The sequence below is a fragment of the Neophocaena asiaeorientalis genome, unplaced genomic scaffold, assembly GCF_003031525.2.
Source record: "Neophocaena asiaeorientalis asiaeorientalis breed wild unplaced genomic scaffold, Neophocaena_asiaeorientalis_V1.1 scaffold143, whole genome shotgun sequence".
NCBI classification, from domain to species: domain Eukaryota; kingdom Metazoa; phylum Chordata; class Mammalia; order Artiodactyla; family Phocoenidae; genus Neophocaena; species Neophocaena asiaeorientalis.
This window is the reverse complement of record NW_020175536.1, coordinates 769,068-794,933: the sequence shown is the minus strand read 5'-3', so window position 1 is coordinate 794,933 and position 25,866 is coordinate 769,068. Positions and strand designations below refer to the sequence as shown.

The 25,866-nt window shown below is 35.5% G+C and overlaps 1 protein-coding gene across 4 annotated transcripts in view; it reads right to left on the bottom strand.

Annotated features, from left to right (window-relative positions):
- Window positions 1–25,803, bottom strand: part of CCDC82 (coiled-coil domain containing 82) — a 27,948-nt gene extending 2,145 nt beyond the window's left edge. Inside the window, exons 1-8 of one of the 4 annotated variants that reach the window (XM_024731258.1) lie at window positions 25,715–25,803; window positions 25,280–25,466; window positions 20,214–20,947; window positions 19,310–19,508; window positions 11,557–11,649; window positions 10,101–10,225; window positions 7,216–7,386; window positions 2,805–2,990 (exon numbers count right to left, since the gene is read on the bottom strand). In XM_024731258.1, coding sequence (XP_024587026.1) covers window positions 2,805–2,990; window positions 7,216–7,386; window positions 10,101–10,225; window positions 11,557–11,649; window positions 19,310–19,508; window positions 20,214–20,933 — 1,494 coding nt within the window. In that variant the 5' untranslated portion in view covers window positions 20,934–20,947; window positions 25,280–25,466; window positions 25,715–25,803. Of the gene's footprint in view, window positions 1–2,804; window positions 2,991–7,215; window positions 7,387–10,100; window positions 10,226–11,556; window positions 11,650–19,309; window positions 19,509–20,213; window positions 20,948–22,021; window positions 22,143–25,279; window positions 25,540–25,714 lie in introns of those variants that run through there. The other 3 variants (XM_024731259.1, XM_024731260.1, XM_024731257.1) reach the window with 3 other exon arrangements.
- Between the last annotated feature and the right edge of the window lie 63 nt (window positions 25,804–25,866).

Below are 25,866 nucleotides of genomic sequence, written 5' to 3'. Positions count from 1 at the left end.
CCTAAATTTGAGTGACAGCAATGAAGGTGGAGAGTAAAGACCAGGGCAAGACAAGAGAAGAGAGGAATTGGGATGATTTGGAGATTTCAAGCTTGACAGATTTCAGAGTGCTTCCTTCAGCTGAGGAGATGAACTGACCTAATGGTTTCTTAACTCTACTTATGAGCTTTGGTTTTACTCCCAGTAAAGTGAGTGAGGATCCTGATAACTCTGATGCTTGTGATGACAGGAACTGAAACTTGATACTTCTATGGACATACTTTATTCACTTCCTGGTGTTATGTATTCACCACCCCATCCCAATAATCCTGTCTTCAATTTCCCTGGAAACCCCATCATCATAGGCACTCTCTTCTTAAAGAAAAAACATTTGTTAGAATTTGCCAGTGCATATGATACTCTGTTCTTCAGCTCTAATTTAGAACAAGACATATATTACTATTATGTTTATATTTTTTCATTTTATTATAATTTTGTATTATAATTTTCTTATCATTTGTTCTTTTCTTACACTTGAATTGCTCCTACCCTTTTAATATCATTAGTTAAAAACGGATCTCCTAGTTCAACTGTTAGGAGGAAGAATAAGAAGAATGAAGTTAGTCTAGTTGGCAGGTCTTTGGGAAGAAAGGCTGAGATATCCCGAGATAATGGAAGGAAAATGCTCGGAGGAAGAAGAGTCAGGTAAGGAAAAAAGCAAGGTGTGAAACATAAGCTGGGGGAGGAATGACAGGAACAGATAGTTTGTGTAAGGTAAAAGAAGGGGTTCACATAATAATTGAGAGCTAAGAGCAGAAAGAGCCACGGATGTGGCCACTCAAGTATAATAGCACTGAGCCCTGGCATTCTAAAGGGTCAGAATAACTGTGGCCAAGAAGAAGTCATGCATCATGCATCACAAGAACACACGTAGTGCTATTACTCAAAGACACACACACACACACACACACACACTGAGGGGGAGGCAGAGTGATGCTGAAAAATGTCAGGGTACTTGATAAATCCTGAAATTTAATCACAGCACACAAAGCTGCATATGGGTTTATAATGGCTAATAAACTTCTTTGGTTTCTAGGAAATCTTTTGAGAAAGTCTGTAGACAATTTTTTTAAAGTAGGAAGGATCTCAAAAAGAAAATGAAGCTTTTTGGTATTTTATGTGAAAAAAAATGTGCACATTGTCCTAAACATGCACCATCTTGAAATACCTTCAATGCCCAATGCTAAGTGTTATTCTTTAAGCATAATGTGATACTTACTTGGCTTTCTTAAGAATGTTTTTTTTATTCCAGGTCCCTTCTGTTGTCATGGACCTTGTTAAGCTTTCTCTAAGGTATGTGATTTGGAAATGCTTTTACTTTTTTCTGCAAGAAGTTTAATGTTCTTCCCTATATATGAAATTATTATATATGTAATGCACAGTGATTTTGCTATAACTAGTACATAATTTTTTTAAAAATGCAGTGTTCCAAAAGGTCTTTCAACTCCAGGAGAGGGTTGGCAACACTTAAATGCATCAATAAAAGCACTTAAGAATTTAATGTCATTAAGGAAAATGAAGTTGGGACTTACTGGGTAAGTGATGGCTCTTCCCCAAGGCAAATGAAAAAGCACAGAGAAGGATAAGGAGGAAAGAATTGGAAGTGAGAGAAGTGGAAGCAAAGTAAAAGATAAAAAGCTGAAGAGAGAAAAATGAGAGCAAGACGACTTAAGGGTCAAGATGTGGGGGGCAGGCAAGGGGATCAGTGGGTGGTGGTTTGTGGTGGGCGGATAATTGTCAAAAGGGAAACCAATCTTGATGTCATTCACCAGCCCAGGAGACCTCTGTGGAACTTGTAATGTCCTAAGAAGTTCCTGTTTTGTTGTTCTCATTTTCTTTCCTTTTGCTCGTAAGTTTATTCTCTAAGCTCTCTTTTTATTTTTTTCTTTTACAATTTCCCTATGATATAAATAACGCAGGCAATGGATCTCAAGTCAGCCTTTTTTATTTTTTAAGATTAAATATACTGAGTTGCCTGAAAATCTCTTATCTGTTCTCTCTTATACAGTCATGTAACTAGACTTGTTTTAGAAGATTGCAATCATTTTAGCATTCTTTCCATGCACCATAACAATTCTAAAAGCTCTGTGAGCAGACCAGAGCTTATGAGCTGCCAGCAGATCTTCGGGAATCCAGTGCACTCTTCAAAACCCCCACTTTATCCCTGATATCAAATTTAGTGATCAACAGGATATGGGGGAATCAAAATCAGTGCCGTGGCCCGAAACCTCTGCATTCCCCTTGATCTCCAGTTACAGTGCTCACTGCTCAGTCCCATGTCCTCAAGAAGAGGATGTGGGTGGTATTAGAACTGGCAGCCGAGATCCTTTCCTCAGATTGGCACCAGGTGCTTCTTCTCTCTCAGGTCACAAGAACTGTTCTAAAGATAGGAAGCAGACAAGCAGAGGTGAGTCCTATACTTTGTCAAAGAAAATAAGGGGACTTAATATATATGTAAGGAAAACCACATACATAAAACTGAAAGGACAGAGGTCCTTCACTAAAGGACAGTATCACTGCTGATTAAAATTTATCTGATGAGTTGAGCGAATGCTTAGAACATCAGGGCACCTATTCAGGGCAGGACAATGATAAGCATGAAAGGAATGGGTGGAAGAAGAGAAAATACAAAGACAGGGAGAGAAAGAGAGGTTCTCTTTTAAATTTTACTGTCTTCTACTCTCATAATTTGTATCCTTTTGCTGATAAAAATTAGGCTCCAGAACCTACTCGATGAAATGGTTCTTCAATATTGAATACCTTACCTCCTTAATCCAGCCATTTTCTTTTGACTGATTGAAAATTCTCTCCACTGTTTCTTTAACCTGTTCATCTTCAACCTCTTCCGTCTTTGCAATGGAGCAACATTCCTGGTACAGCTTGAATTTAAAATGTTTCAGTTCATGGTAAATTCTGGTACGATTAGCACAAATTCTGCCAATAGTAAACACCTAAAGGAAGAAATAAACATCATCTGCTATGTGAAGTGAAGATATTGTAATGAATGTACAGCCTTTCTGGTTTTCAGATTTTCTTTAAAAGTAGAATCCAATAAATGCTTAATTTTTTAAAATTTATACAATGATTCCTTTACCTTCTTTTATTTAAATAACCCAGTTAATAAAAACTGAGCAACTGCTATGTTTCAAGTATTGAGCTAAGCACTGGAGATGCAGAAATGAAATATGTACCACCTGTATCAGGGGAATTTACAGCCCTGGGAGAAAAACAAATGATCACAAAACAATGTGCCAAATGCTATGCCTGGGATGCAATCAACGTACAGAGAAGGGACAATTAACCCAATCCAGAAAGGAGAAGAATCCTCAATAAGGTAATGCGTGAACTAAGTCTTTAAAACACAGAGTCAGCCAAGTTTGGGAAGGAGGAGAAAAATGGCTTATAAGGATAAGGACAGCCACACCCCAAAACAGAAAAGCATGCAAGCTATTGTATATACAGTTACTGAGGTAAAAATGCCTGGATTATGATAATTTTCTAGCTTATAAACAACATGTAAACTGAAACAAACTCTCATACCAATATTAAAAATTGGTAGTTTTTAACTACTTTTATTCTAAAATATTCTGCGAAGTAAAAAATAACTTTGTGTTTTATCCCATTTGTTTCCTGAATTAATGAGTCTGATATAATTATAACACATTAGTATTTTATTGTTAGAAAACTACAAAATTTTTGATTTCTATCTTTATACGGACTTCTGGGATTCTACGATTAAGAATACTATTCTTGTGAAGTCAACCACCCATTCTCTTTCAGAATGTTTTGAATGTATACTTTGTTATACACACCTATAGCCAAAATAGGAAAACAGTATCCCTGCACTGACCAAATTAAATATAATTGTACCTACATTATTTCACTCATTGTAGAAAACGCATCAGAAAGGGCTCCAAACTTTGTAACATGACCAATCTTATTCTCATAGAGTAACCTGAAGAAACAAACTTCTTCCTAACTTATGTATTTGTCTCTGTGTCTACATGCATAATAGGTTATGCTTTCATGAATTCAGTACAAATGATATAGTTACAATATTGATCTATGTAACTTGTCTTCTATCTGGCAAATAATAACTGGACCGTTTTTCTGAAGTCACACTGTAGGGATCACACAGGTGATGAGTTCAATACACAGTACAAGAGTATACTGATAAAGATGAATGAAAGTTAAATATGATGATCAGCAAGAGTCAGGTTTGATGCATCATCTTGTGAAGATGGTACCTGCGATACCTTAAAACCTTTCTTAAAATCCCCAAAAGTTGAAGAAAATCATGTTCAGATTTCTGTTCATGTTCTGGGAAAATCTGTTTTTCAGATCATCAGACACAATCAGGTATTATTGTTCATTGCTTACTCACTCTAAGTATCATTCCTATTGCAACATTATCATCAAACTAGTCGTATAAATTACAGTTCACTTGCCAGTAGCTCCCACTTTGAGTAAAAAGATACCACAACAGTTGCAGTGGACACTAGGGCTAGTCTCTCCATTTCTGCCATTAGAACAGATGATGTGGGAGAAGTCTCCTATGGTTGTTCTGGAAGAATAATGTGATTTTTTTACTTCTATTGCATTGTATTCTGTATTTCCACAAAACAAGAGGAATTTATCTATATAGAATTTTTAAGTTGGGACAAAAGGGAAGGAGAGGTGTTTAAAAATCTCTAATTTTTTTCTCTATGAAATAAAAATATCCACTGAAAATATTAAACATTATAATTTACTCCTTTCCATTTCTAATTCCTACCCTCTTGGTGTCTACCTTACACTTATGGAGGTCAATAAACCCAAAATTACCTTTAGAATATTCTCACACTATTTTTTTCTCAAATGTAATCACATTTTATATGGAAGAGCCTAAACCACTGTTAGTAAGGCTTCACAGAAAACAGTAAATGTAAACAGTAAATGTATATAGGAGTTGCATACACTGCAAGTGGACCTCTCCTTTCACCCCACCCCTGTTTTAGTGTATTGTTATAGCCCACTATACCCTATGAATTAATGTATACAGTACAACACAGCTTATATTGTAGCATGCTATTTATATGAAGTACTAAAAACAAGTAAAATGAATCTATGCTGTTAGAATAGTGTCCTTAAATGTCCAGAAATGTATTCAGAGAGTACTTTTTATTAACTAATTGCATTTCTAAACATTAAGGACACTATTCTAGGGAATTCCCTGGCGGTCCAGTGTTAGGACTCGGCACTTTCATTGCCGAGGGCCCAAGTTCAATCCCTGGTCAGGGAACTAAGATCCCAAAAGCTGCGCAGCACAGCCAAAAAAAGAAAGAAAGAAAAAAAAGAAGGACGTTAGTCTAATGAGATAGACTTAAAAAACTTGCCAGAGAGAGAGAGAAATGATAAGTTCTGTGATGATTATCTTAAAGCAGATAAGCAAAGTGACATATAAATGATTACTAATCCACTGTGCAGGGTTAGCATAGTTCTATGAACTGATAAATCTGAAGACAACTATCTCAGTTACCAGTGTGAACTAAGGTACCCTACATATCCAAAGATATAAATGGAAACAAAGGTAAAAACTGTCAACAAATTTTCCTAAAGCAGAAGATGGTGACTGCAAGGCAATAGAAATAATCTGATTTGTAATTTATTAGATACAGCATGTAGAAACGTAAATTAACACTGTTTAACAAATTAAAGCAAGGAAATATAATGAAACATGCATTACGCACATCTATAATATCCAGCTCACTGCAGGTAGCTTTTTGAGGTATTTCTCTAGGCCCTCAAATACAGAGGAGCAGCCAGCTTCTTAAGGAAATTAAAGTATGGAGAAGAAAGAAAAAAGATCCTCAAGGAAAGAGGAAGGATGGGAAGAAGTTTGGATTTTGTTCCTAGGTCTCTAGGAACATTTAGTGCAATAGACTGAGTCAAGGGATTCTCTTTCCTCTTGGCCTGTTCTTTGCATGGACACATTACACCTTGCCACTTGCCTCAAAATTACTACCTCCTCCCACTGGGTCTTAAGCATCTTGAGGAGTCTGGACAGACTCTGGGCAAAACTGAAAAACTGACTGTTTTCAGTCCTCCTAACTGCCTTTCAGATTTCACATATTTTTCCTCTAGGCGATTTCCTTCTCATCCATGCTCTCAGACTTTACCATAACCTGGTGGTCCAACGCCTCTCATCTCAGTACCCTACCCAAGACTGCTGTAACTAAAACTACAGTCCCTCCTCAGTAGCCGCAGGGGATTGGTTCCAGAACCCTCCCTGATACCAAAATCTGCAGATGCTCAAGTCCCACAGTCGGGCCTCCATATCTGCGGAATCCTCTCTGCAGATTTAACCAACCACAGGTATAAACATAGTACAGTCAACCCTTAAACAACTAGGGTTTGAACTGCACAGGTCCACATAGACAGGGTTTTTTTTCAATAAATACACAGTCGGTCCTCTGTATCAGTGGATGCGGAATCCATGGAGGGAATTCCAGAGGAAGATCTCAATATTAATATTTTTGCATTTATAAGTGCAACAGTTTTACAAAGATTTAAAAATAGAAGTAGTACACATTTGCACTTTTTCTTTCTTCACATTGCATTGCTCTGTTCTTGTTTATCAAATACATTTCTTCAAATATTTCAAACATTTTCTTCTGTTTTGTCTAGTCATTCAAAATTAACAGGACCTTAAATATATGGTGATTGCTCTAGGCTCTGAAACACTTCTGATGTAGTCTAGGCTGAAGCACAATTTTCCTTCAAATCTCATATTGAGGTGAATAGGCCTCTCTGTCTGTGGATTGTCAATTTGGTAGATTATCTGCCCTAAAATTTCCATTGGGGTCAAATTCTCCTTTGGACTCCAAAAGGACTTCTGCTTCCCCTGCCCCAGTTACCTCCCTTTTCATCCTCATCCTATACCCTCTCCCCTCTCCCCCGCAGTTTGGGTGATGTATACTTAGACAGTATGCACTATTTCAGTATCTGACTGAATTTGGAGTGAATCTGCTATATAACACATATTTTTCACATTCAAAAACCACACACTCTTTCCTTGTATTCTTTTCCCTTCTCCTGGTGCTTTCTCCATTTGTGAAAATAACTTAGGGTTACTTGTGCAGGCTTATTTAGTGAAAATTTCTAAATGTTGAGAACTAAAATGAAGGGAAAAAATACCTGTTTATCATGTGACATGAAATCATCTATTTCCATAGTCCTGGTGTTATATAACTTTCCTGATAAATGCACCGAATATGTACAGTGGCGATGCAATCCACAAGCCTGGCAGGAACAGTTCTCAGGATTCTTCAAATGGATACTTACATTAGAATAATTTTCTACTCGCTCCTGAAAATAATTTCAAAATGTAATGAAGGTTTAAAGGATAAGAAAAACAACAGTAAAATAAAACATAAAAACAGCCCAACCAAATTAAAATCAAAGTTAGAAATCACAATGATAGGGCAAGATGTAAGAGCAAAACACACTGGTATTTCTTACTTTAGTACTGAGCATAAGATATATTTAAATTTTAAAAGTGAATTTATAATTTAGGCTAGTAAATGAAAAGAAACCAGATTAGGGAAAAAAATAGTTTCATAATGCTCAAACTTTGGTTACTATTAAGCAGTGCTTTTCACAGGTTTTGATTTACTTCTTTTCCCTCTTCTCATCTCCAGATATAATAGTTAAAATAGGAAAGAATGAGCAGAAAAAATTCAGAATAATATAATAAAATGATTAAATTCATTTAGGTTAGTAAAAAATTAAGAAAAAACAAGATCACATTCAGTCTCCATTGTGTGAATTATATTTTCCACAAAATAGCCCAGAAATAATTTAATTCTCCTATGGTTTCTTACTAAAGTACTAGGAAAATAAACAAGTTTGAACTAGGATTTCTAGGTTGCCAGTATTGCTATGGCCAGTCTAATAGGTGAGTTAACAATGAGTAAACAACCTGAGAAAATATTTGGTATTCATAAATAAGCTTTATTAAGCTGTGAAATTACTTGTGCTTGAGTAGTTTTGCTTACGCTCTAGACCTGTGCTAGATACTACTGCTGTGATTAGTAGCGTGGATCAGTTTACCACAATATGTGAACTGCACACAATGAGCATATTAGCAGGGTCACTAAACTGCATTCTCTATCAGCCTGACAGTAATTAAGTATCCAATATAGTTTCCTTTTTACATTGTATGATTCACAAAGACATTGTCTTTTGTCTACTTTTTACTGTTTCTCATATTTCATGGTACTTCATGACACATGTCACTTACAGGCTGACATTCAGAGTGAACAGATGACTAACCACCTTCCCTTCCTGCTTCTCTGGTATTCACAGAAGCACATGCTGAGATGAAAGGTCTATCAGCTTGGTTCTCTGAGTGACTACAATTAACAGAGCACCCTTATTGGCTCACATTGGACATATAAGTGAAAAATAAACTTTGTTGGGTTAAGCTATTGAGATTTTCATTGCTGGTTTACTTTGTTCGTCACATTATTTATTTTTTGCAGCATAACCTAGCTTATCCTGACCAAGATCGTACTGAATCATCTCTGTCTCTAAATTTTTAAGCTAATATTTTCTTGTATATTACAGTTATTATTTCAACATTGGGTTATTCAAACTCAACATAACCTACCATAGTATGGTAAAGCATACTATAGCAGAATGGATGGGCTTTGAAGTCTGAGAAACCCTACCCCTAAGGTTTCTAGGTTCAAATATTGGCCTGCCTGGCTAATTACTAGCTGTGTAACCTTATGTTACTCAATTTTTCTGAGTCACAATTTTCTCATCTCTAAAATGGAGGAAATAATAGTACATTCCTTGAGGGGTTACTCTAAAGATCAAATAAGATACCTTACTTTGCATATCAGTTACTTGGGAAAATTAAATGATCAATATGCTATTGTTTTATTAAAGACAAAAATATATATACCACATCCTAAGAGCTATGCTATGTGCTTTACCTTAAAAGTAAATAAATATTTTCTCTATCTGAGGAATAAACTGGAATTTACAAAAGTTAAAAAATCACCCAAAGTCAAAAAGATATATATGGTGGCCCTAAACTCAAGCTATCCTCCAAATTGAAGTCTTTTAATTCTTTTTTTTTATAATCCCATAACTGTCCTTAAACCTAATCCATCTGTGGCTAATTTATCATCAGGTAATTCAAGGCCAAACAGGCCTTGGATGAAGCCAAATCTCCTGACATAAATGAGGTAGAGTAGCTAACGATTTAAGTGCTAGAAGGACTATAAGGAACTTGAACTTCTACTATCTTGCCATTTTCCTCTTGCTAATTATTAGAAGCTACAACGTTAGAAGTAGGGAGGAAGAAAAGACTTAAAAATCATATAGTACAGCCTCTACTATTAGAGATCATAAAATAGAAACCTAGGTGATAACATGAAATCAAATATATCTTATAAATTAAAAAGATGTTTCCCCCAAATTGCTAGAACTACAAAATCTTAAGGTGGAGAAGGATGTCAAAGACCACATAGGTCAGTGTTTCCCTAATTAAGTTATGGGAACCAATATCCTAGAAGGTAACAATAGGTATTTCATGAAAAGAAGCCTCATAGTAAAACACAAATTTGGAAAGTATTATATTCTACATTGCCCTCTTGAAGATTTACAGTATAAATTCACACATTAATGCTCCTTGAAAGTCCTCCAGTTAAGTTAACCCTACTGTTTCTCAACCTTCTTTAACAATGAAACTCTCTTTTCTGAAATAATTAACATCCTGTGAGACAATCTCCTCATTTTAACAGATGGGCTAAGCCTTAGAGATGTTCTAAATTTACCATTTAGGACTACTTAATTATTGGATAGATATAACAAGTGTGAAAGACTAAAACAATTATAGCCTTTAGAAGAGATGAGAAACGACAAGCTGATTATTTAACAAAGAAAACTGTTAATAATTTAGAAGATTATTCAGTGTGACTGGTTATTGAAGGACTGGAGTGGGGAGGTCTCCCACTCCAACCTCACCCCATCCCCCGACCAGAGATTCAAAAACAAATAAAACTGTATACCTTATATTGCTCTTTCCAACGACTTCTAGAGACTAAGTTCTCTAGACGAGGCTGAACAAAGCGGTTATCCAAATAATGAAGAGATGTCAACATATCTTGTGCATATGATTTTTGCCTCGCGCCATCTGTTCAGGGGAATAACAACAACAACAAAACCAAGCACTTTGCCCGTATAAAATATTTAAATAATTGCATAAAGATTTCTTCCCATAGTTTTAAGAAGATAACTTGCTTGGTTGGTTAGAAACATTTTAAATTTAAAAAAATTAATGAAGTTAAAGAAAATCCTTCCATCAGAGCATTAGGGAAAGGAAGGAGCCACACAGGCTCTCTAATTGTTCCTTGAACACATCAAACTTACTCTTTTCTAAGGGTCTTTACACTTGCTGTGCTCTCTGCTAGATCCATGCATTGCTTCCTCCCTCACTTCTTTCAGGTTTCTGTTCAAAAGATACCACTTGGGAGACCTTCTTTGACCAATCTAACTAACACAGTTTCCTTTCCTTTATCACTCTTGATTTCCTTCTTATTTTATATTTTTTCAAGAATTAATCCCTTAGGTGAAATCATATCATGTTATATATTTGTTTACTCATTGCTGTCTCTCCCATTAGACTTTACGCAACAGGAGGCAAGAATCTTCCATGTCATAGTCATTGCCATATTCCTAGCCCTCAAATAATGCCCGGCCCTTAGTAGGCACTCAACAAATATTTGTTCAATAAAGTCTGAATGAAATCTTACTCTGGAACTTTGGTAGACATTCAGCACAACATATTTATTGTCTTTATTAAGAGCCAGATTCCGTGCTAGATACAAGGGGTGTGTATATAGAAAGTATGGTTCTTCTCACACTCTTGAAAGGGAGGAAAGCAAAAATACATTTTCAATATATATGAAAAGTGCATATACATCAGTGCCACCATACTCAGGATAATGATAGCACAAATGAAGGAGTGACAAATATTATTTGAATGGGTCACAGATAGCTTTCATAGTGGAAATGATTTCATACTCACTTAGAAAATCTAAGGTAGGAAGGGATTATACTCTAACGAGAAACAACGAGGCACAAAAGCATAAAAAAGCATATAACTTTTGGTGAAATTCAAGGAGCTTAGCGCTTAGGCTAGGACAACACATGGGTGTTGAATTACCCTGCTGTTTAATTAGTATATGTCCTGTATCCTCAAGTTCACTGTGAACTCTCAAAGGGCAGGGAAACTATTTCTATTGTACTTTCACATATCACAAATAATAAACACTAACAAGTTTTTCATGTGAATGGACTTTTGGTGTAGCTGATACTAGAGGGAACAACTGGAGGGCCTTAAGATTGGGTCTCTGTGGTTTTGTTTATACACACACACACATATATACATATAGAACAATGAGGCTGCTTAAAAATTGGGAAAAAAAAAAAACCCTGATTCTTCCATTCATATTATTAACTTACCGTATAATGTTCCCAGAAAAGATTTATCTAGAGCATTGATCAGAAGAGCCTTCACAACTCTTTCAAAGTGAGTATAGTGGTCACTAAAAGAATCTGAAATTAATTTAAAATAAATATTAGAATCCAACAGACAAAACAATTCCCTAAATACAATGGGTTCCTTTCTCCAAGGCTAAGAAATTAAGAAATAGGAGAAATTGCTTACTTATCCTAATTTTATAGCTGGCTCAGTGACTTGTCTAGTCACTGAGAATGAAGATGAAAAAGAGAGAGGATGAAAAACTTCCCAAAGATCATAGTTAGTAAGTGTTGGAACCAAGGCTGGAACAGACACTCTGACTCTAGATTTCATGCTACAATCCCCTATATAGATGTTGTTCCACATGGTAGTTAGATTTGATACTTCAGAACATGGGATTTTAGACGTGAATGGGAAATCAGAGAAAATAAAATTCAAATCCTTCAAGACTAGTAAAAATGACTCAATGATGAAATAACTTATTACACAACTAGATAGAGGCAGAGTCAGGAATAGAGCTCAGACCTCCCCCAGAGCTTTTCTCATCGCTTTAATCCCTATATTGGATGGGCTTCTGTGGAATACCCCAGAAATATTGTTTATAACTTTTCTCCATGATTATAAAAAATTTCAAAAGGATACAGGAGAAAATAAACAATATTCATATTTAGGAATAACTTGACTTTTTCAAGGTAGCTAATCACCTTCCCCACACCCAATCATTGGATATTTTGGTCATTCTGCTGATTTTCTGTGCATCCTTTATCATGTATTTCATATATATGCTAAGATTTTGTTTCAGCCCCATCTGCGCTTCCTTTCCTACTGATCTGGCTGTCATTCTCACATCAGTACTATATTGCTTTACTTATTGCAATTTTATGATTACTTTTTATATCTGGTGGGGCAAGTCCTTCCACTTTATTTTTTGTTTTCAAAGGTTATTTATTCTCATGTATTTGTTCTTTCAAGAGAACTTTAGGATTGTGTTTGCAAAGCTGAATCAAAACATTAATTTCAGAAGATATAACCTCTTGTATGATTTATTACCTCCCAGAAACATGCTTATCTCTTCTTTTACTCACATTTCCTTTCCTATTCCACAGCAAATTTTATTCTTGTACCTGTAAAGTCATGCTTTTCTTCTTAAGATTAGGCCTAGTAATAATTTTGTTCACTAGTGTAAATGGAATTTTCCCTCATTATATCTTCTAAATTATTGACAGCATATAAGAAAACTACTGAGTTTTACATATTTATTATGCATCTGGCATTTTTTGAGATGTTTTTCTAAGGAAAATGAGCTTCCTGGAACATTATAGAGCTGGTGAGAGAGATACTGTTTGGGAATTCCTGGGCACTGACTGCTTTCTCCCCTACCCTGAGGAGGATGTGGTCTTGCTAGTGCTAAGTTTATTTCAAAAACCAAGAGAATGTTTATAAATATTCTCTTATTAGAGAACAGAAGCACATGGACTGTTGGTGTACTTTCTTCTGAAATGGAGATGTAAGCCCAGTGTAAGAGGGCAGGGGCAGAGCAAGAAATGGGCCCCTTTTTCTACTCCAACAGGTGCCTCCCACTCATATAGAGAAAAAAGAACTTAAGAAAAATATGGAAATAGATGCTGCATCTACTCCTACTCTCAATATATTCATATCCTTTCTCTGAACTTCTGTATCTTTGGTTAAATAAGTCAGAAACTGATAGTTTGTGTATAATCATATTATGTTCAATAATGTCTTTTCCTTTTCAATAGTTATATTTCTTGTTTTACTTTCACATCTGTTGCATTGCTGAAAACATCTAGAACAAAGTAGGAAATATTTTTGTCTTGTTCTTTATTTTAAAGAGAATACCTCTAGTGCTTCATTATGATGTTGGATCTTGGTTTAAAATATTCTTTGTTATGTAAAGGACATATGCTCATATAACTATTCATAAGACTTTTTGGAAAACTAGATATGGGCATTGAATGTTATCAAGTGCTTTTTTAGAATCTATTTAAATTATTATTTTTTCTCTTTTGACATATGCAACACATTAATATGGCACCTAATACTAAACAATTTTTATAGTTCTAAAAAGAATAGAGGACTTTTTCTTTACTCTTGTAATTACAAAATTACTTCCTTCATATGCCTGTTTGAAAATATTTTTCATCAACTTAGGATGTAAGCCCCTTTAATCTGCATAAACAGGTGTGTTTGGCAACTCAAAAATATTTTCTTCTATGATACCTTTGAATTCACATCTCCATGTGTCTTTATATCCAGAAACATGGTAAGCCTCTGAACACATTCAAATCTTTTATATATCTCACTAAGGTTATGTAATTTTCTTCCTTTAGATTTCCATTTGTTCTGTATTCCCCCCCCACAGGAATTTGTGAAATAGGGTCTTCATTTCTATTCCTTTATGTATTATCTCCTCCTCTAGAAATGTTTTATTTTTCTCTCTATGCTAGAAGCTTCTAGGGTTTAACCTACATATCATTGATGAGATTTTCTGTACTGTTAATTCTGCTCTCTACTGCTTTCAATATAGATTTTATTTCTGACTTTATATTTTTCATTTCTGGCAGTGTATCCTTAACTACCTCCCTTTCACCTCAAACTGTTCTCTCCTCATGACTATTTCTTTTTCATAGATTGCAAAGCAAACGCTTTGTACAATTTTCTTCCATTTCCTTTAATGAAACATTTTTTTCATGGGCATTTTCTTCCCGAGTCTTCAGGGCAGGGTTACTTTTCCCTTGTGCCATATGATTTCACTGGTACTTTTTATTTATCCTAAAACAAGAGGAGGAGTTCTCGAGAGGATTTAATATTTAACATAAATTGTTGTGAGACTGCTCTTAGTCATACCATGCATGTTGATAGAATGATTCTGTTTAATTGCTAGGTGGAGACTAAGTTAATGTTCACTCAATCTAATTTCCAGTATTCTAGCAAGCATTTTTCTAGCAAGGCACTAGTAGACTGAGATGTACTTTTATAATGTACTACTTGGTTTTCTGTCACTCTGAACATATGATAGAGTACTGGAAAAATAATATAATTTTTAGTATCTACAAATCTGAAGGTGTTCCTATCTCTCTACCCGTGTATAACATTATTACCATGTGACCTATATAGATCTGTAATACAACAAACCATTGCTAGTCCATCCCTCTACTTTCTTTGATATCTTTTCTGGGAGTTGCAGCCTCAGAATAAATATGAATAAATAATAATAGGGATTGATGAGAAGGGAAAAAGACTGTCTTTTAAGTGCTTCAACCATGTAGCAGGAGGCTAACTATTCTATTTTAAGGTGTTACAAATGTGTCTGTCTTTCAGAGCCAAATAGCAGATAGCAAGGAAGTAACAAAATGTCTTCCTACAGTAGAACTGTTCTCTTCAAAAAGGTAAAATTGCATATGCCACTGATTGTGAGTCTCAAGTGAGTGCTGAATTTGGAGTTCTGAACATTTCTCCCAAATTCTGATCACATGTTGAATATGAGTAGTTGTCACTGTTCTTATAGAAGTTGGGGATGGGGGGAGAATGAATCTGGGAATACTAGCTTAATTACAACCTAACCCAGGCCACAGAAGGGTGTTCACTATTCATCATATAGATTATTGCCTTAACAAGAAAATGTATGTTGATTTTCAAATGTAAGAATTGATTTATAGCAACTTTTAGAACATAATCCCTTGGCATATCAAAAACTGCCTGTATTTAGTTTCATTTATTATATTCTTAAATGGCATAATCATTGTTACCTATTAAAAACATTAATCAAATCATAAATTATCACATAAAAATATGTGGGTTTTTTTTTCCTCTGACGTATTAATAAATCTGGTCACGCCTAACATTTTTGTTTCTTAAACTATAAGACCAAGGAGCCTTCAGTCAATATATTTATCTTAATCATACATCCATCCAACTAATAAGTTCTTATAATGTGTCACCAAGTCTAATGTGTATTAGGATTACAAAGAGAAGTGAAGCTGATTAACGATTTAAGTAATTTTTGGGGAAGTAGGGATGCTCATTTGGATTTCTTTACTGAGCTTTACTTTTTCACATACCATAAAATTCACTCTTGGGTGCACAGTTCTGTAACCAAAACACGAAGTTGTGTAACCACCATGACAATGAAAAAAACAAGTTCTACCACCAGCCCAAAACTCCCTTATGCTCCCTCTCAATCATTTAGTTTTGCACATATTGAGTCTGAGATGTCTGAAAGACACCCTGATGACAAGGTTCAATAAAAAGATTTAAAAATTGGGCCTTAAGACTATGGAGAAATCTGTGCTGGAAATAAAAGTTTGGGAATTTCCCCATAGATTGGGCTGAAGTTATGGGGCAGAGACTGCCTGAAGCACAAGCAAAATGAAGGTAGTTTGAGGATGGAACCTTTAGAAACATCGATATTTACATGGCAAATGGAAAAAGAGGAAAGCAATATTATAAAGGGGAATGCAAGAAGCGAAAAAGAGAACTTTGAAAGTGAGAGTTGTCAATGGTTAGTGGCAAAGCACACAGCAGTATCAGGTTAACATAAGAACCAAAGCGCATCTTGGCAACTAAAAAGTTATCACTAACTTTGGTGAGAGCAATTTCACTGGATCGATGGGTATAATAGTCTAAGCACAATGCTTTGCAGAGTTACTGGGAGACTTGAACAAAAAGATAAGATTTAGAATGGTGGCTAATAGAACATGCCAACTGAAGGGAGGAAAGGCATTAATATGGTTACAAGTTGAGAAAAGAGAGCTTGTAGGGATAGAGCCAGAAGGAGAAGCTTCAATTAAGAACACATAAGATAAAATGTATTGCATAGAAAATGAGGTACATCTCCTTCTAAGGTGGAGATGCTCAATAGTAAAAGCAAGCACAGAACTTGATATTTACCCAAATGAGTTGGAAACTTATGTCCATAGATATATTTGCACACAAACATTTATAGCAGCTTTATTCATAATTGCCAAAACTTAGAAGCAACCAACATGTCCCTCAGCAGGTGAATGGATAAACAAACTGTGGTACATCCATACAATGGAATATTATTCAGTGATAAAAAGAAATGAGCTATCATGCACATTAAGACATGGAGGAAACTTAAATGCGTTATTAGGTGAAATATGCCAACCTGAAAAGGCTACATGCTGTATGATTCCAACTATAAAACATTCTGGCAAAGGGAAAACTATGGAGACATTTCAAAGGTCAATGGTTGATAAGGGTTCTGGGGTGGGAGGGAGGGAGGGATGAGTAGGTGGTGAACAAGGCATTTTTAGGAGAGTGAAACTGTTCTGATATTGTAATGGTGGATACCTGTTGCATCATTATACATTTCTCAAACCCATGGAATGTACAACACAAAGAGTAAGCCCCGACACAAACTATGAACTACAGTTAATAATGTATTCATATTGGCTCATCGATTGCACCAGATATACCAAACTAATCCAAGATGTTAATAACAGGGAAACTCTGAATGAGGGGTTATATAGGAACTCTCTGTACTTTCTACTCAACTTCTCAGTACATCTAAAACCTCCCTTAAAAAAAACAAAAGTAAGCATAAAAGTGTAGGATAGAGAAGAAAGTTAAAATAGTTCCCATATGGTGGACTTTTATTTTCATTAATTAACAGGAGTGTTTATGAGTGGGTATCTCTCAGTAAATGTTCTATCACATTCTAGATATTAATATCCAGAATGATGGGACACTTCCTAATTGAGTTTTCCTGGGATTCAAATGTCCAGATGGCAGGTGAACCAGTGCCTACTGACATAAGGAAAACAGTCATTAACTTTCAATACACAGATGCTTAACACTGGCATTTCTGTAACTGATAAATTTCTTGAAATTTGATTCATACCTAAATCTACTAATTTATCTAAATCATGGTATCTAATTTGAACCATATTACACTTAACTTTAGTAAATATGTCCTTTAATTTTTTGGGGAAAAAACATTCTTGAAGAAAAAAAATGTTTTCATCCAACAGAGTTGTACCAGAGTTGTAAAACATCATAAAAAACTATTTAAATTTATGTACAACTACAGGGATCAGAACAATAATACATATTTAAAGACATCCTAAATTTTCAGGGCCCTATTATTTATATTTTCATTGTGTGAAAATATAAAAGATTCTAATTTTCTGATAGGTTTCACTGAGTTTCACTTCAAAAGATCAGATAACACCTGTGGTTCTCAAAGTGTGATCTGTAGACCCCTGGAAGTCTCCTAGTCCATTTAAGGGGATCAGTGAGGTCAAAGCAATAACACTAAGATAATTATCTGCTGTTTCACCATGTTGACATTTTCAATGATGTTGCAAAAGTAACTATGGATAAGGCAGCTGACCCCTTAACATGAATCATGGCTATAGAACCAAACTACTAGTAATCATTATAATCATTCCTATGCATTCAGTAAAAAACCTACTTTCACTTAAGAATGTCCTTGATGAAGCAGGAAAAATTATTACTTTTATTAAATCTTGAATCTTGAGGCTACACCTTTTTTGTATTCAGTGAGATGAAATGGGAAGGATGGATAAAGCACCTGTGCTGCATATCAAGTGTAATATCGTACTTTGAGAAAAAACTGAGTTGGGAGTTAAAAAAGCCTCATTTGTCAGGTTTACTTGAAACACCATGTTTACTTGAGAGAACTATTGACGAACTATGTTATTCAGGCATTTGTCAAATATTTTGTCAAAAATGAGCAAAGAGAAACTGTCATTTCAAGAACTCACAGTATTTGTTACCGAAGATAAAAAACAGATTTTTGAGTAGAAATTAGAATTTTGAAAAACTTGTATTTGTTACTATGAGCTTGACAACTTCCCAAAACCTAAAGAATTTTCTGATGAGATTGGTGGTGATATTAATGAATGTGATTTCTTAAATACTGTATAATGAAATGTGTCAATATATGGAAGAGCTACATAACCCAGTGAACCAATATTTTCCAAATGATCAGTGCATGATGTTACAAAATCATGCATGGGTAAAAGATCCATTCAAATTACAAGACAGACCAATGGAATGTAATGTAAGTACTAAAAGTTCATTCATATGCTTTCACATTCTATACTGCAAACTAACCTTTAAGAAACTACCACTTGTTCAATTTTGGTGTGGTGTCAAATGAGAATATCCACAATTATTTAAAAAATGCTTTAAAAACAATCCTCCCTTTTCCAGCTACCTATCTGTGTGAAACAAAATTGCTTTCATCTAATATCACAAAATATCACAACAGACTGAATGCAAAAGCCGATATAAGAACCCAGCTGCCTTCTGTTAAGCTAGATGTTAAATATATTTATTAAAATGTAAAACATTGCCATTCTTCTCATTTTTTTGAAAAATAGTTATTTTTCAGAAAAATGTTATCTAACGAGCTTATCACATTACACGAGTTATTTTATGTCATTTAATTAATAGATATATTTTAAATTTCTCTTTTATATTTCTACAATGGTAAATGTTGATATAACCCACAGAAACAAAAGCTCTTTGGGGTCCTCAATTATTTTTAAGAGTGTAAAAGGTTCTCAAAACCACTAAAATAAACTATTATTAGACAAATTTACCTGAAAATGAAACCACAGCTCCTAATCAATGATTTAGAACATGATAGTAAAAGGCTGATTTGATACTTAGTATAATATCATGATTAGAACAAGTCATAAAACATTCTCTTGATATTTAACTTACAAAGAGAATTCTGCTTTACTAATTTCAGTTTTTCTCCTCGTTGGCTTTTATTCTCTTCATCACCCTCCTCATCTTGCACTACAAAGTCATCAATAACATAATCATCTCCATCTTCATCATATTCATAATCATCTTCCTCCTCCCCCTCCTCCTCATCATCATTTTCATCACTGCTTGGGCAGGATTTCTTTTCAGAGTCCTAATTAAATTAAAACATACCTTTTAGTATTTTTAGTAAAGTGTACCTTTAAAAAACTGTCAGTATGGGGCTTCCCTGGTGGCGCAGTGGTTGAGAATCTGCCTGACGATGCAAGGGACACGGGTTTGTGCCCCGGTCCGGGAGGATCCCACATGCCGCGGAGTGGCTGGGCCCATGAGCCATGGCCGCTGAGCCTGCGCGCCCGGAGCCTGTGCTCCGCAGCGGGAGAGGCCACAACAGTGAGAGGCCCGCGTACCGCAAAAAAAAAAAAAATTGTCAGTATGGATGTGAAATTAAAAGATTAAATCCGAAATAAAAAACTGATTTGTAGAAGTTAATTTTATATTTTAAGGTTAAAAAAAATCTTATGTTAAATGTTGAACTTTTGAAATTAGGAGGAAGATAATATACCCTGGTAAGTGAAATAAGATGTTTAAAATCGACATTAAGATTATAAGTAGAAATTAAAAACAGGAAAGACCAAATTTTAAAGAAGTCTTTCAATTTTAAAAAAGAGTGAAAGAATGAGGCTCATAAAAAATATTATTAGATACAATACTGCAATCAAACATGTTCAAGGAAACTTGAATAAAAAGTAAATTTTAGAATTATTGTGAAATAGAACAGACTCAGGCCCTTTGATTTTTATAAAATACTTAAATAAAAAGTTAAAAACAGTAACAAAACCAATAAAATATAACACACCTCAAAATCTCTACTACTACTGCGTCTCTGACGAGATCTCCGTTTTGAGAGGTCTTGCAGTTTCTGGAGCTGTTCTCGCTTTCTTGCAGCTAAAGTTTTTTCAGGTTCTTTTTGCTCCATCTCCACTGAAGAACATTCATCTTCAACCACTCTACGTGGATGTTTAACTCCCACTTTTCTAACAAGGATATCACTGTCGTCACTTTCATCACTGTCGTACATCACAGAGGAGATCCTTTTTCTCTTCCCTCGCTTGATGTGTTCTTCTTCTAAATCCTCCTCTGTTATTTGTCCAGAGTGTTTGTTGAGATCATCTTCCTCTTGACCTGAATGCTTTTCATGATCTGGTAAGTCAATACTTCCATGTTTGGTTTTGTTCTTTTCTTCTTCATATGTTGAACTGTTGCCAGTGTTAATGAGATGCTCACTATTGTTTCCTTCACTTTCAACTTTAATTAATTTAAGCTCTCTTTCATTTTCTGGCTTCTTATTACTATCAAGCCCCTCGTTACTATCAGGTTCTTCATCACTGTCAACACTTTCATTATTGTCAACACTTTCATCACTATCAAGCTCCTCATCGCTCTCAAGCTCATCATCACTATCACATAATTGTGAGAGACTACTTCTTTTAGTCCGCCTCCAATCCACTCGAGATTTCTGTTCACATTCTTGAGTTTTAGAATTTTTCCTTGTTTCATGTCTTCTAATATGTACCATTTTCACTTAAGCTTCTACAAAATAAAGTTATTAGGAATATAATAATGATAACCAGATTACAACAACGAATGCATTTATGGTACAAACTATATTTATTTGGTGTTATTAAATGGTTCACAAAGGTAAAATCACATGAAATATCTGAGTGAAGATGGTTGCATAATTTGCATAACAAATTATGGAACAAATAATTTATTGAACATCTATGAAATCATCATATGAACATCTATTCTGAATTATGTTGTATGTTGTGCTGATAGAGGTTCATAATTAAGAAAAATGCAAGGTAGTATTCATTTAGTACCAAATGAGTGATAAAAAAATAACTGCAATAAAAGTGTAAAGATGCAGGAAGATCAGAACAGCAAGTGTTTCACTGAAAATTTTATTGAACAGATATGATCTGATAGACCGCTGAAGAATTGATTAAGTTTGAACAGAAAGAATGAAAGACAAAGGGATTTCAGGAAAAAATGATAAAGTTAAAACTTTGGCACTGAGAATGAACATGACATGTTTAGTAACAAGTGTGACCAAAAAGGTGTGAAAAAAGGCTTTATGCTGGAAAAAAGAGACCAGTATAGAAAGGTAGGGTGGAATTACAGAATGATTCCTCCCATAAGCAAAGAAGGATTCTGAATACAGAAATTACATGAATTATAACATAAAAGTTAAACATTTATATGAAGAAAGTTATAAAGTACTAAGTGACATAAAATAGGTAACTGCAAAATTGAGTGATAACTTATCTACCAAGATTTCAGCCTCCATATATTTTAGTAAAATGGCAATGGCTTTAATCCATTAAAAGTTAAAGATACAATATAATCCAATAGAAAACTTACTAACAATCCAATAACATAGGTGAAAAAACAAAAAAGTTTCATGGCGAAGCAGAGCATGGTACTGGGAAGAAAAACAAATGATCTAAGTTCCTGATTCAGAAAAGGGTGAACACCATCAAAATTATCACAAGTATACAGTAAAAGAACAATTAGAGACAATTTAACTAGAAAAACGGTAACATATATATACTTCTGTGGTTGCTAAGGAAAATAAAAATATGATCACCATGCAATGAGACTGACCTCATAATACACATATAAGAACTTATGTATTCAACCGAGTGCTGTCTCCTTCAAAGAAATCACATTATGAGGTTGATTGTTCCAATATTTCCATGATGGCATAGAATATTCTGGAGATTTTCTATTTTATTTTCAAAAAATATGAAAATAATCACACTTCATTTTTTATCCCAGAGAGACATTTAAATATCCACTTTATTCACTTGTCTTAGTTATAAGGGATTGTTACCAGCTTCCAGAAATGAAAGGCAATTTGAAAAGATGAAGATTAACTACTATTAGAGATATTTTTTAAATGTGCTGCAAACTCTGATGGTAATTCCAAAACTAGAACGCCAGAAATTTTTTGAGCAATGGCAGTGTTACTGAACCCAGTTTATAGCTTCCCAAGATGATTATCTTTTTAGTTGGGGGGGAGATACCACCCATTTCATTGCACAAATTCTGTTATGTTTATAAGGCAATGTGACTGCTTCTATAATGGTAACAACTCATATAAAATCAGAACAACAGTTGCTAAGATTATGCACAAGAAATTATAATGTAGGCGACCTTATGACACTAACTGCTACAAGATACCTTCAGCACTGTAACAGCGATCTACTAAATCCTAGTCCATAGACCAAATATTCTGCTATTTGAAATTACACTTAGGTTGCATTTTACAGAAGGTTTATATTAAAATCAGCAAAGAATAAAACTGTGTGTGGTCAAAATTACTCTTTTTAAAGATCTCTATATTACTCTTCAAAGTATGGATTATTGTATACCATACTGCTGCAAATTATGTCCCCCCAGTTTCTCTTTCAGGTTTTAAACAGATTACTGTCTTTTTTCTTTTTATTAAACACCAGATAAACTAGGCAGGTTATATTTTGAAGCCATATAATACAAAGAAGTATTTTTTAAGCATATATAGTTATAAATTTGCATAAGCTAACTATGCATGTGCTTTACACTACAATAAGAAGGTAAGGCTTTTTTATAAATCTGTCTGAATTGGGAGAAATAATGAAAACAAGTTTATGAAAACAAAAGACAGATATGGCCTCAGTAGATACACTGAAGTATGGACAGGAGGAATATTAAAGTGAAAGATGATTTTATTAGTACTCAAAAGCAGTTTCATACACACTAGATGATTATCTTACAAAACTATACCATGTACAAAAGACAGTTATTTCAAGAGGTGATTCCTATGAGAATAATAGAAATGATTAAGAATGTCACACTATTCAAATACCTATGACTGCACAGAGTTAAGCTATTAAAAAACGCTATATGTATAGTAATTTTCAGTGCATTTTCAAATATATTTTAAAATCCTGACAATGATCCTAAAAGGAAGATATTATCTTCATTTATAAAAATCAAAGCCAAGGACGTAGAGTTTAAATGACTTACCGAAGATCACACAGCTCGTTAGTGACAAAGCAGGGATTAGAAACCAGATCTCCTGATTCCCCATCCAGTGCTACACAATGACTGCTGCCAATATTATATTTGTACAAGGTAGGAAAAGTTATGCCTTCAAAAAGTCATTATTTTATCTCTCATTCAGGCTAAATTTTAGTTTCTGAAAATAATCATTAAAATAGTTTGACAAAGAGTTTACAAACATGCTTTTTAAATTATGTAACTGAATTTTAGTGCACATGAATTAGGCCAGAAACTTCTGTAAATTATTTATCTAACAGGCAAGAAAAGAATGTGCAAGAGAGATGAAAATTTGCAGACTTCCCTCTACCACCTTACTGATGACACTGACCACAAAATTTAAGGGATTCCCCACTGAGTCAAAAAGTAAAGATTCCAAAGAAAGGCAGTCTCTGATGAGAAAAAAATTATTTTGGAAAGCTGCAGTATTGAATGTTTGAGGAGGCAAATTTTATGTAAACAAATCAAATTTCATTTGGCCAACTGCCAAATTTCCAGGGCGTCTCATATTTCAAAATTGCTGTTTATATCAATAACGTCAAAAAATCTGTCATTGAAAAGGAAGATAATTTGATTATGGTTGGCTCCTCTTTTTAAGTGTGGATACTTTTACTGTGTGAGCTGGGGAGGGAAGAAGGATGACAGGGAAAAGGTGAGTGAACTGAACCTGAAGAGAGAAATGAGAAGATAGAGCCAGGCTGATGGGTAAGACATCTCTTGATCATTATAATTCATTCAGAAAATAATCCATGCAAATGGATGTAATTTCTATATATGCTGAGTATACACTCAATTTTTTGAAATGAAAGTTTTATCAAGCTTCTTTAATGATACCTTACCTTTAGGCAAAGAGAAAAACAGGGACTCCACACAGAGAGCATTAAATAAGTGAATGAAGATGATCAATACTATCACATCTTTGTGTTTCATGGTTAAAATCATGTAAATAGCACATACTATCCTGTCTGCCAAAGAATGTCAAGGTGATAACCCATAAGGCTTGTGTTCTTTCTCTAGCATGGTAACTCTACAACTAAAAAGGGTACTTTGATGCCACCTGAATTTCTCATCAGAAAAAATACCCTTTATTCTAAAGTTTGAGGTTAATTCATCAAGAAAAGATTCATTCTAGGAATCAGCGACTTGCCCTATGAACAATGTAGGTGGTAGTTTACACTTAAAAATTTGAAGGGCGGTGGAATCCCAGCCATTACTTGAAATTCCACCAGAAGGGATGCATCCTCTTTGTAAAACACTACCCCTCTTGATGTTTCCTTTTATATGACAGTTTGGAGAGGAAACCTTAATAAACCAATGAAATAGTCATTGAATGTATACTATGCGCCAGCGCATGCTCCGGAGCTGTGGCGTTTCTAGAATTCAGCAACACGGTCTCTGCTCCCAAGGAGCTCACAATCTGACGAGATTACTTGGGACACCAAAACAAGCCAGCGTAATACATGATTTAAGGCTACAGAATATGATTCTTTTTTTGTTCTTATCGCAGTGCTGTGAATAAATTTATCATAGTTCTTCCACTGGCTGGAAAACAGGGCAGCACAACAAAACAGAAGTGAGAAATAGGAAAATATGAAAAACATAAAGGGAGGAAAGCCAATGTCCCCCACTTAGATTTACGGTTTAGTACTCCACAATTTCGCACAGAGTGGATCCTGCCAGCTTGCTATCTCCGACAACTATAGTATTCATTAAAATCTGTAACACTGAAGATGGTTCGCTAAATTCAGCAGGGATGAGGGGCCTAGGAAGGAAGAGAGCCTCTCGGGAGTTAACACCACAGTCATTTTCATGATTACAAACCTGTCTCCTCGGCGGGACGTAGACACTTGGCGCAGATCGCCCGCCCGTCTGCTACTCACCCCCAGGAGGGAGGAGGCACCGTAGCTAAGAAACGGGACCCTCTGACAGAGCTTCGCGATGAAGTGCGCGGGACGTCACAAACCCCCGGACCTTAGAGGAGCTCGGCCCCCAGAAAACAAACAAGGATCTGGAAAAGCCAGAAACCCACGAAATTACCCGCGGAGCCCCGCGCATCAGCCCTGCCCACTTCCCCTTCGCGGAAGTAACTGGCACCCCGCCCACTGCAGCTCTGCCCCGGCGGCCCGCAGGTGGAGCGACGCGCGGAGGGGAGCCGTCCCGCCTAACCCGAGAGCGCCGGCGGGAATTTTTTATCCCCGCCCTTCTAATAAACCATTAGCAGCCGGGAGCTTGCCTGCACCGCACCCGCGCCCTCACCTTCCAAATCTCCTCCGCCTCCGCCTCCACCCCCACCTTTGCCTCCGCCCAGTTACCCAGTCCAGACTGACGACGCTCCTCCTCCTTCCGGGGACGGGGGGAAGTCCCGCCTCTGGGTGGGGCTAGGGGCGGGGCCGGCGGTGGGAGGGGGC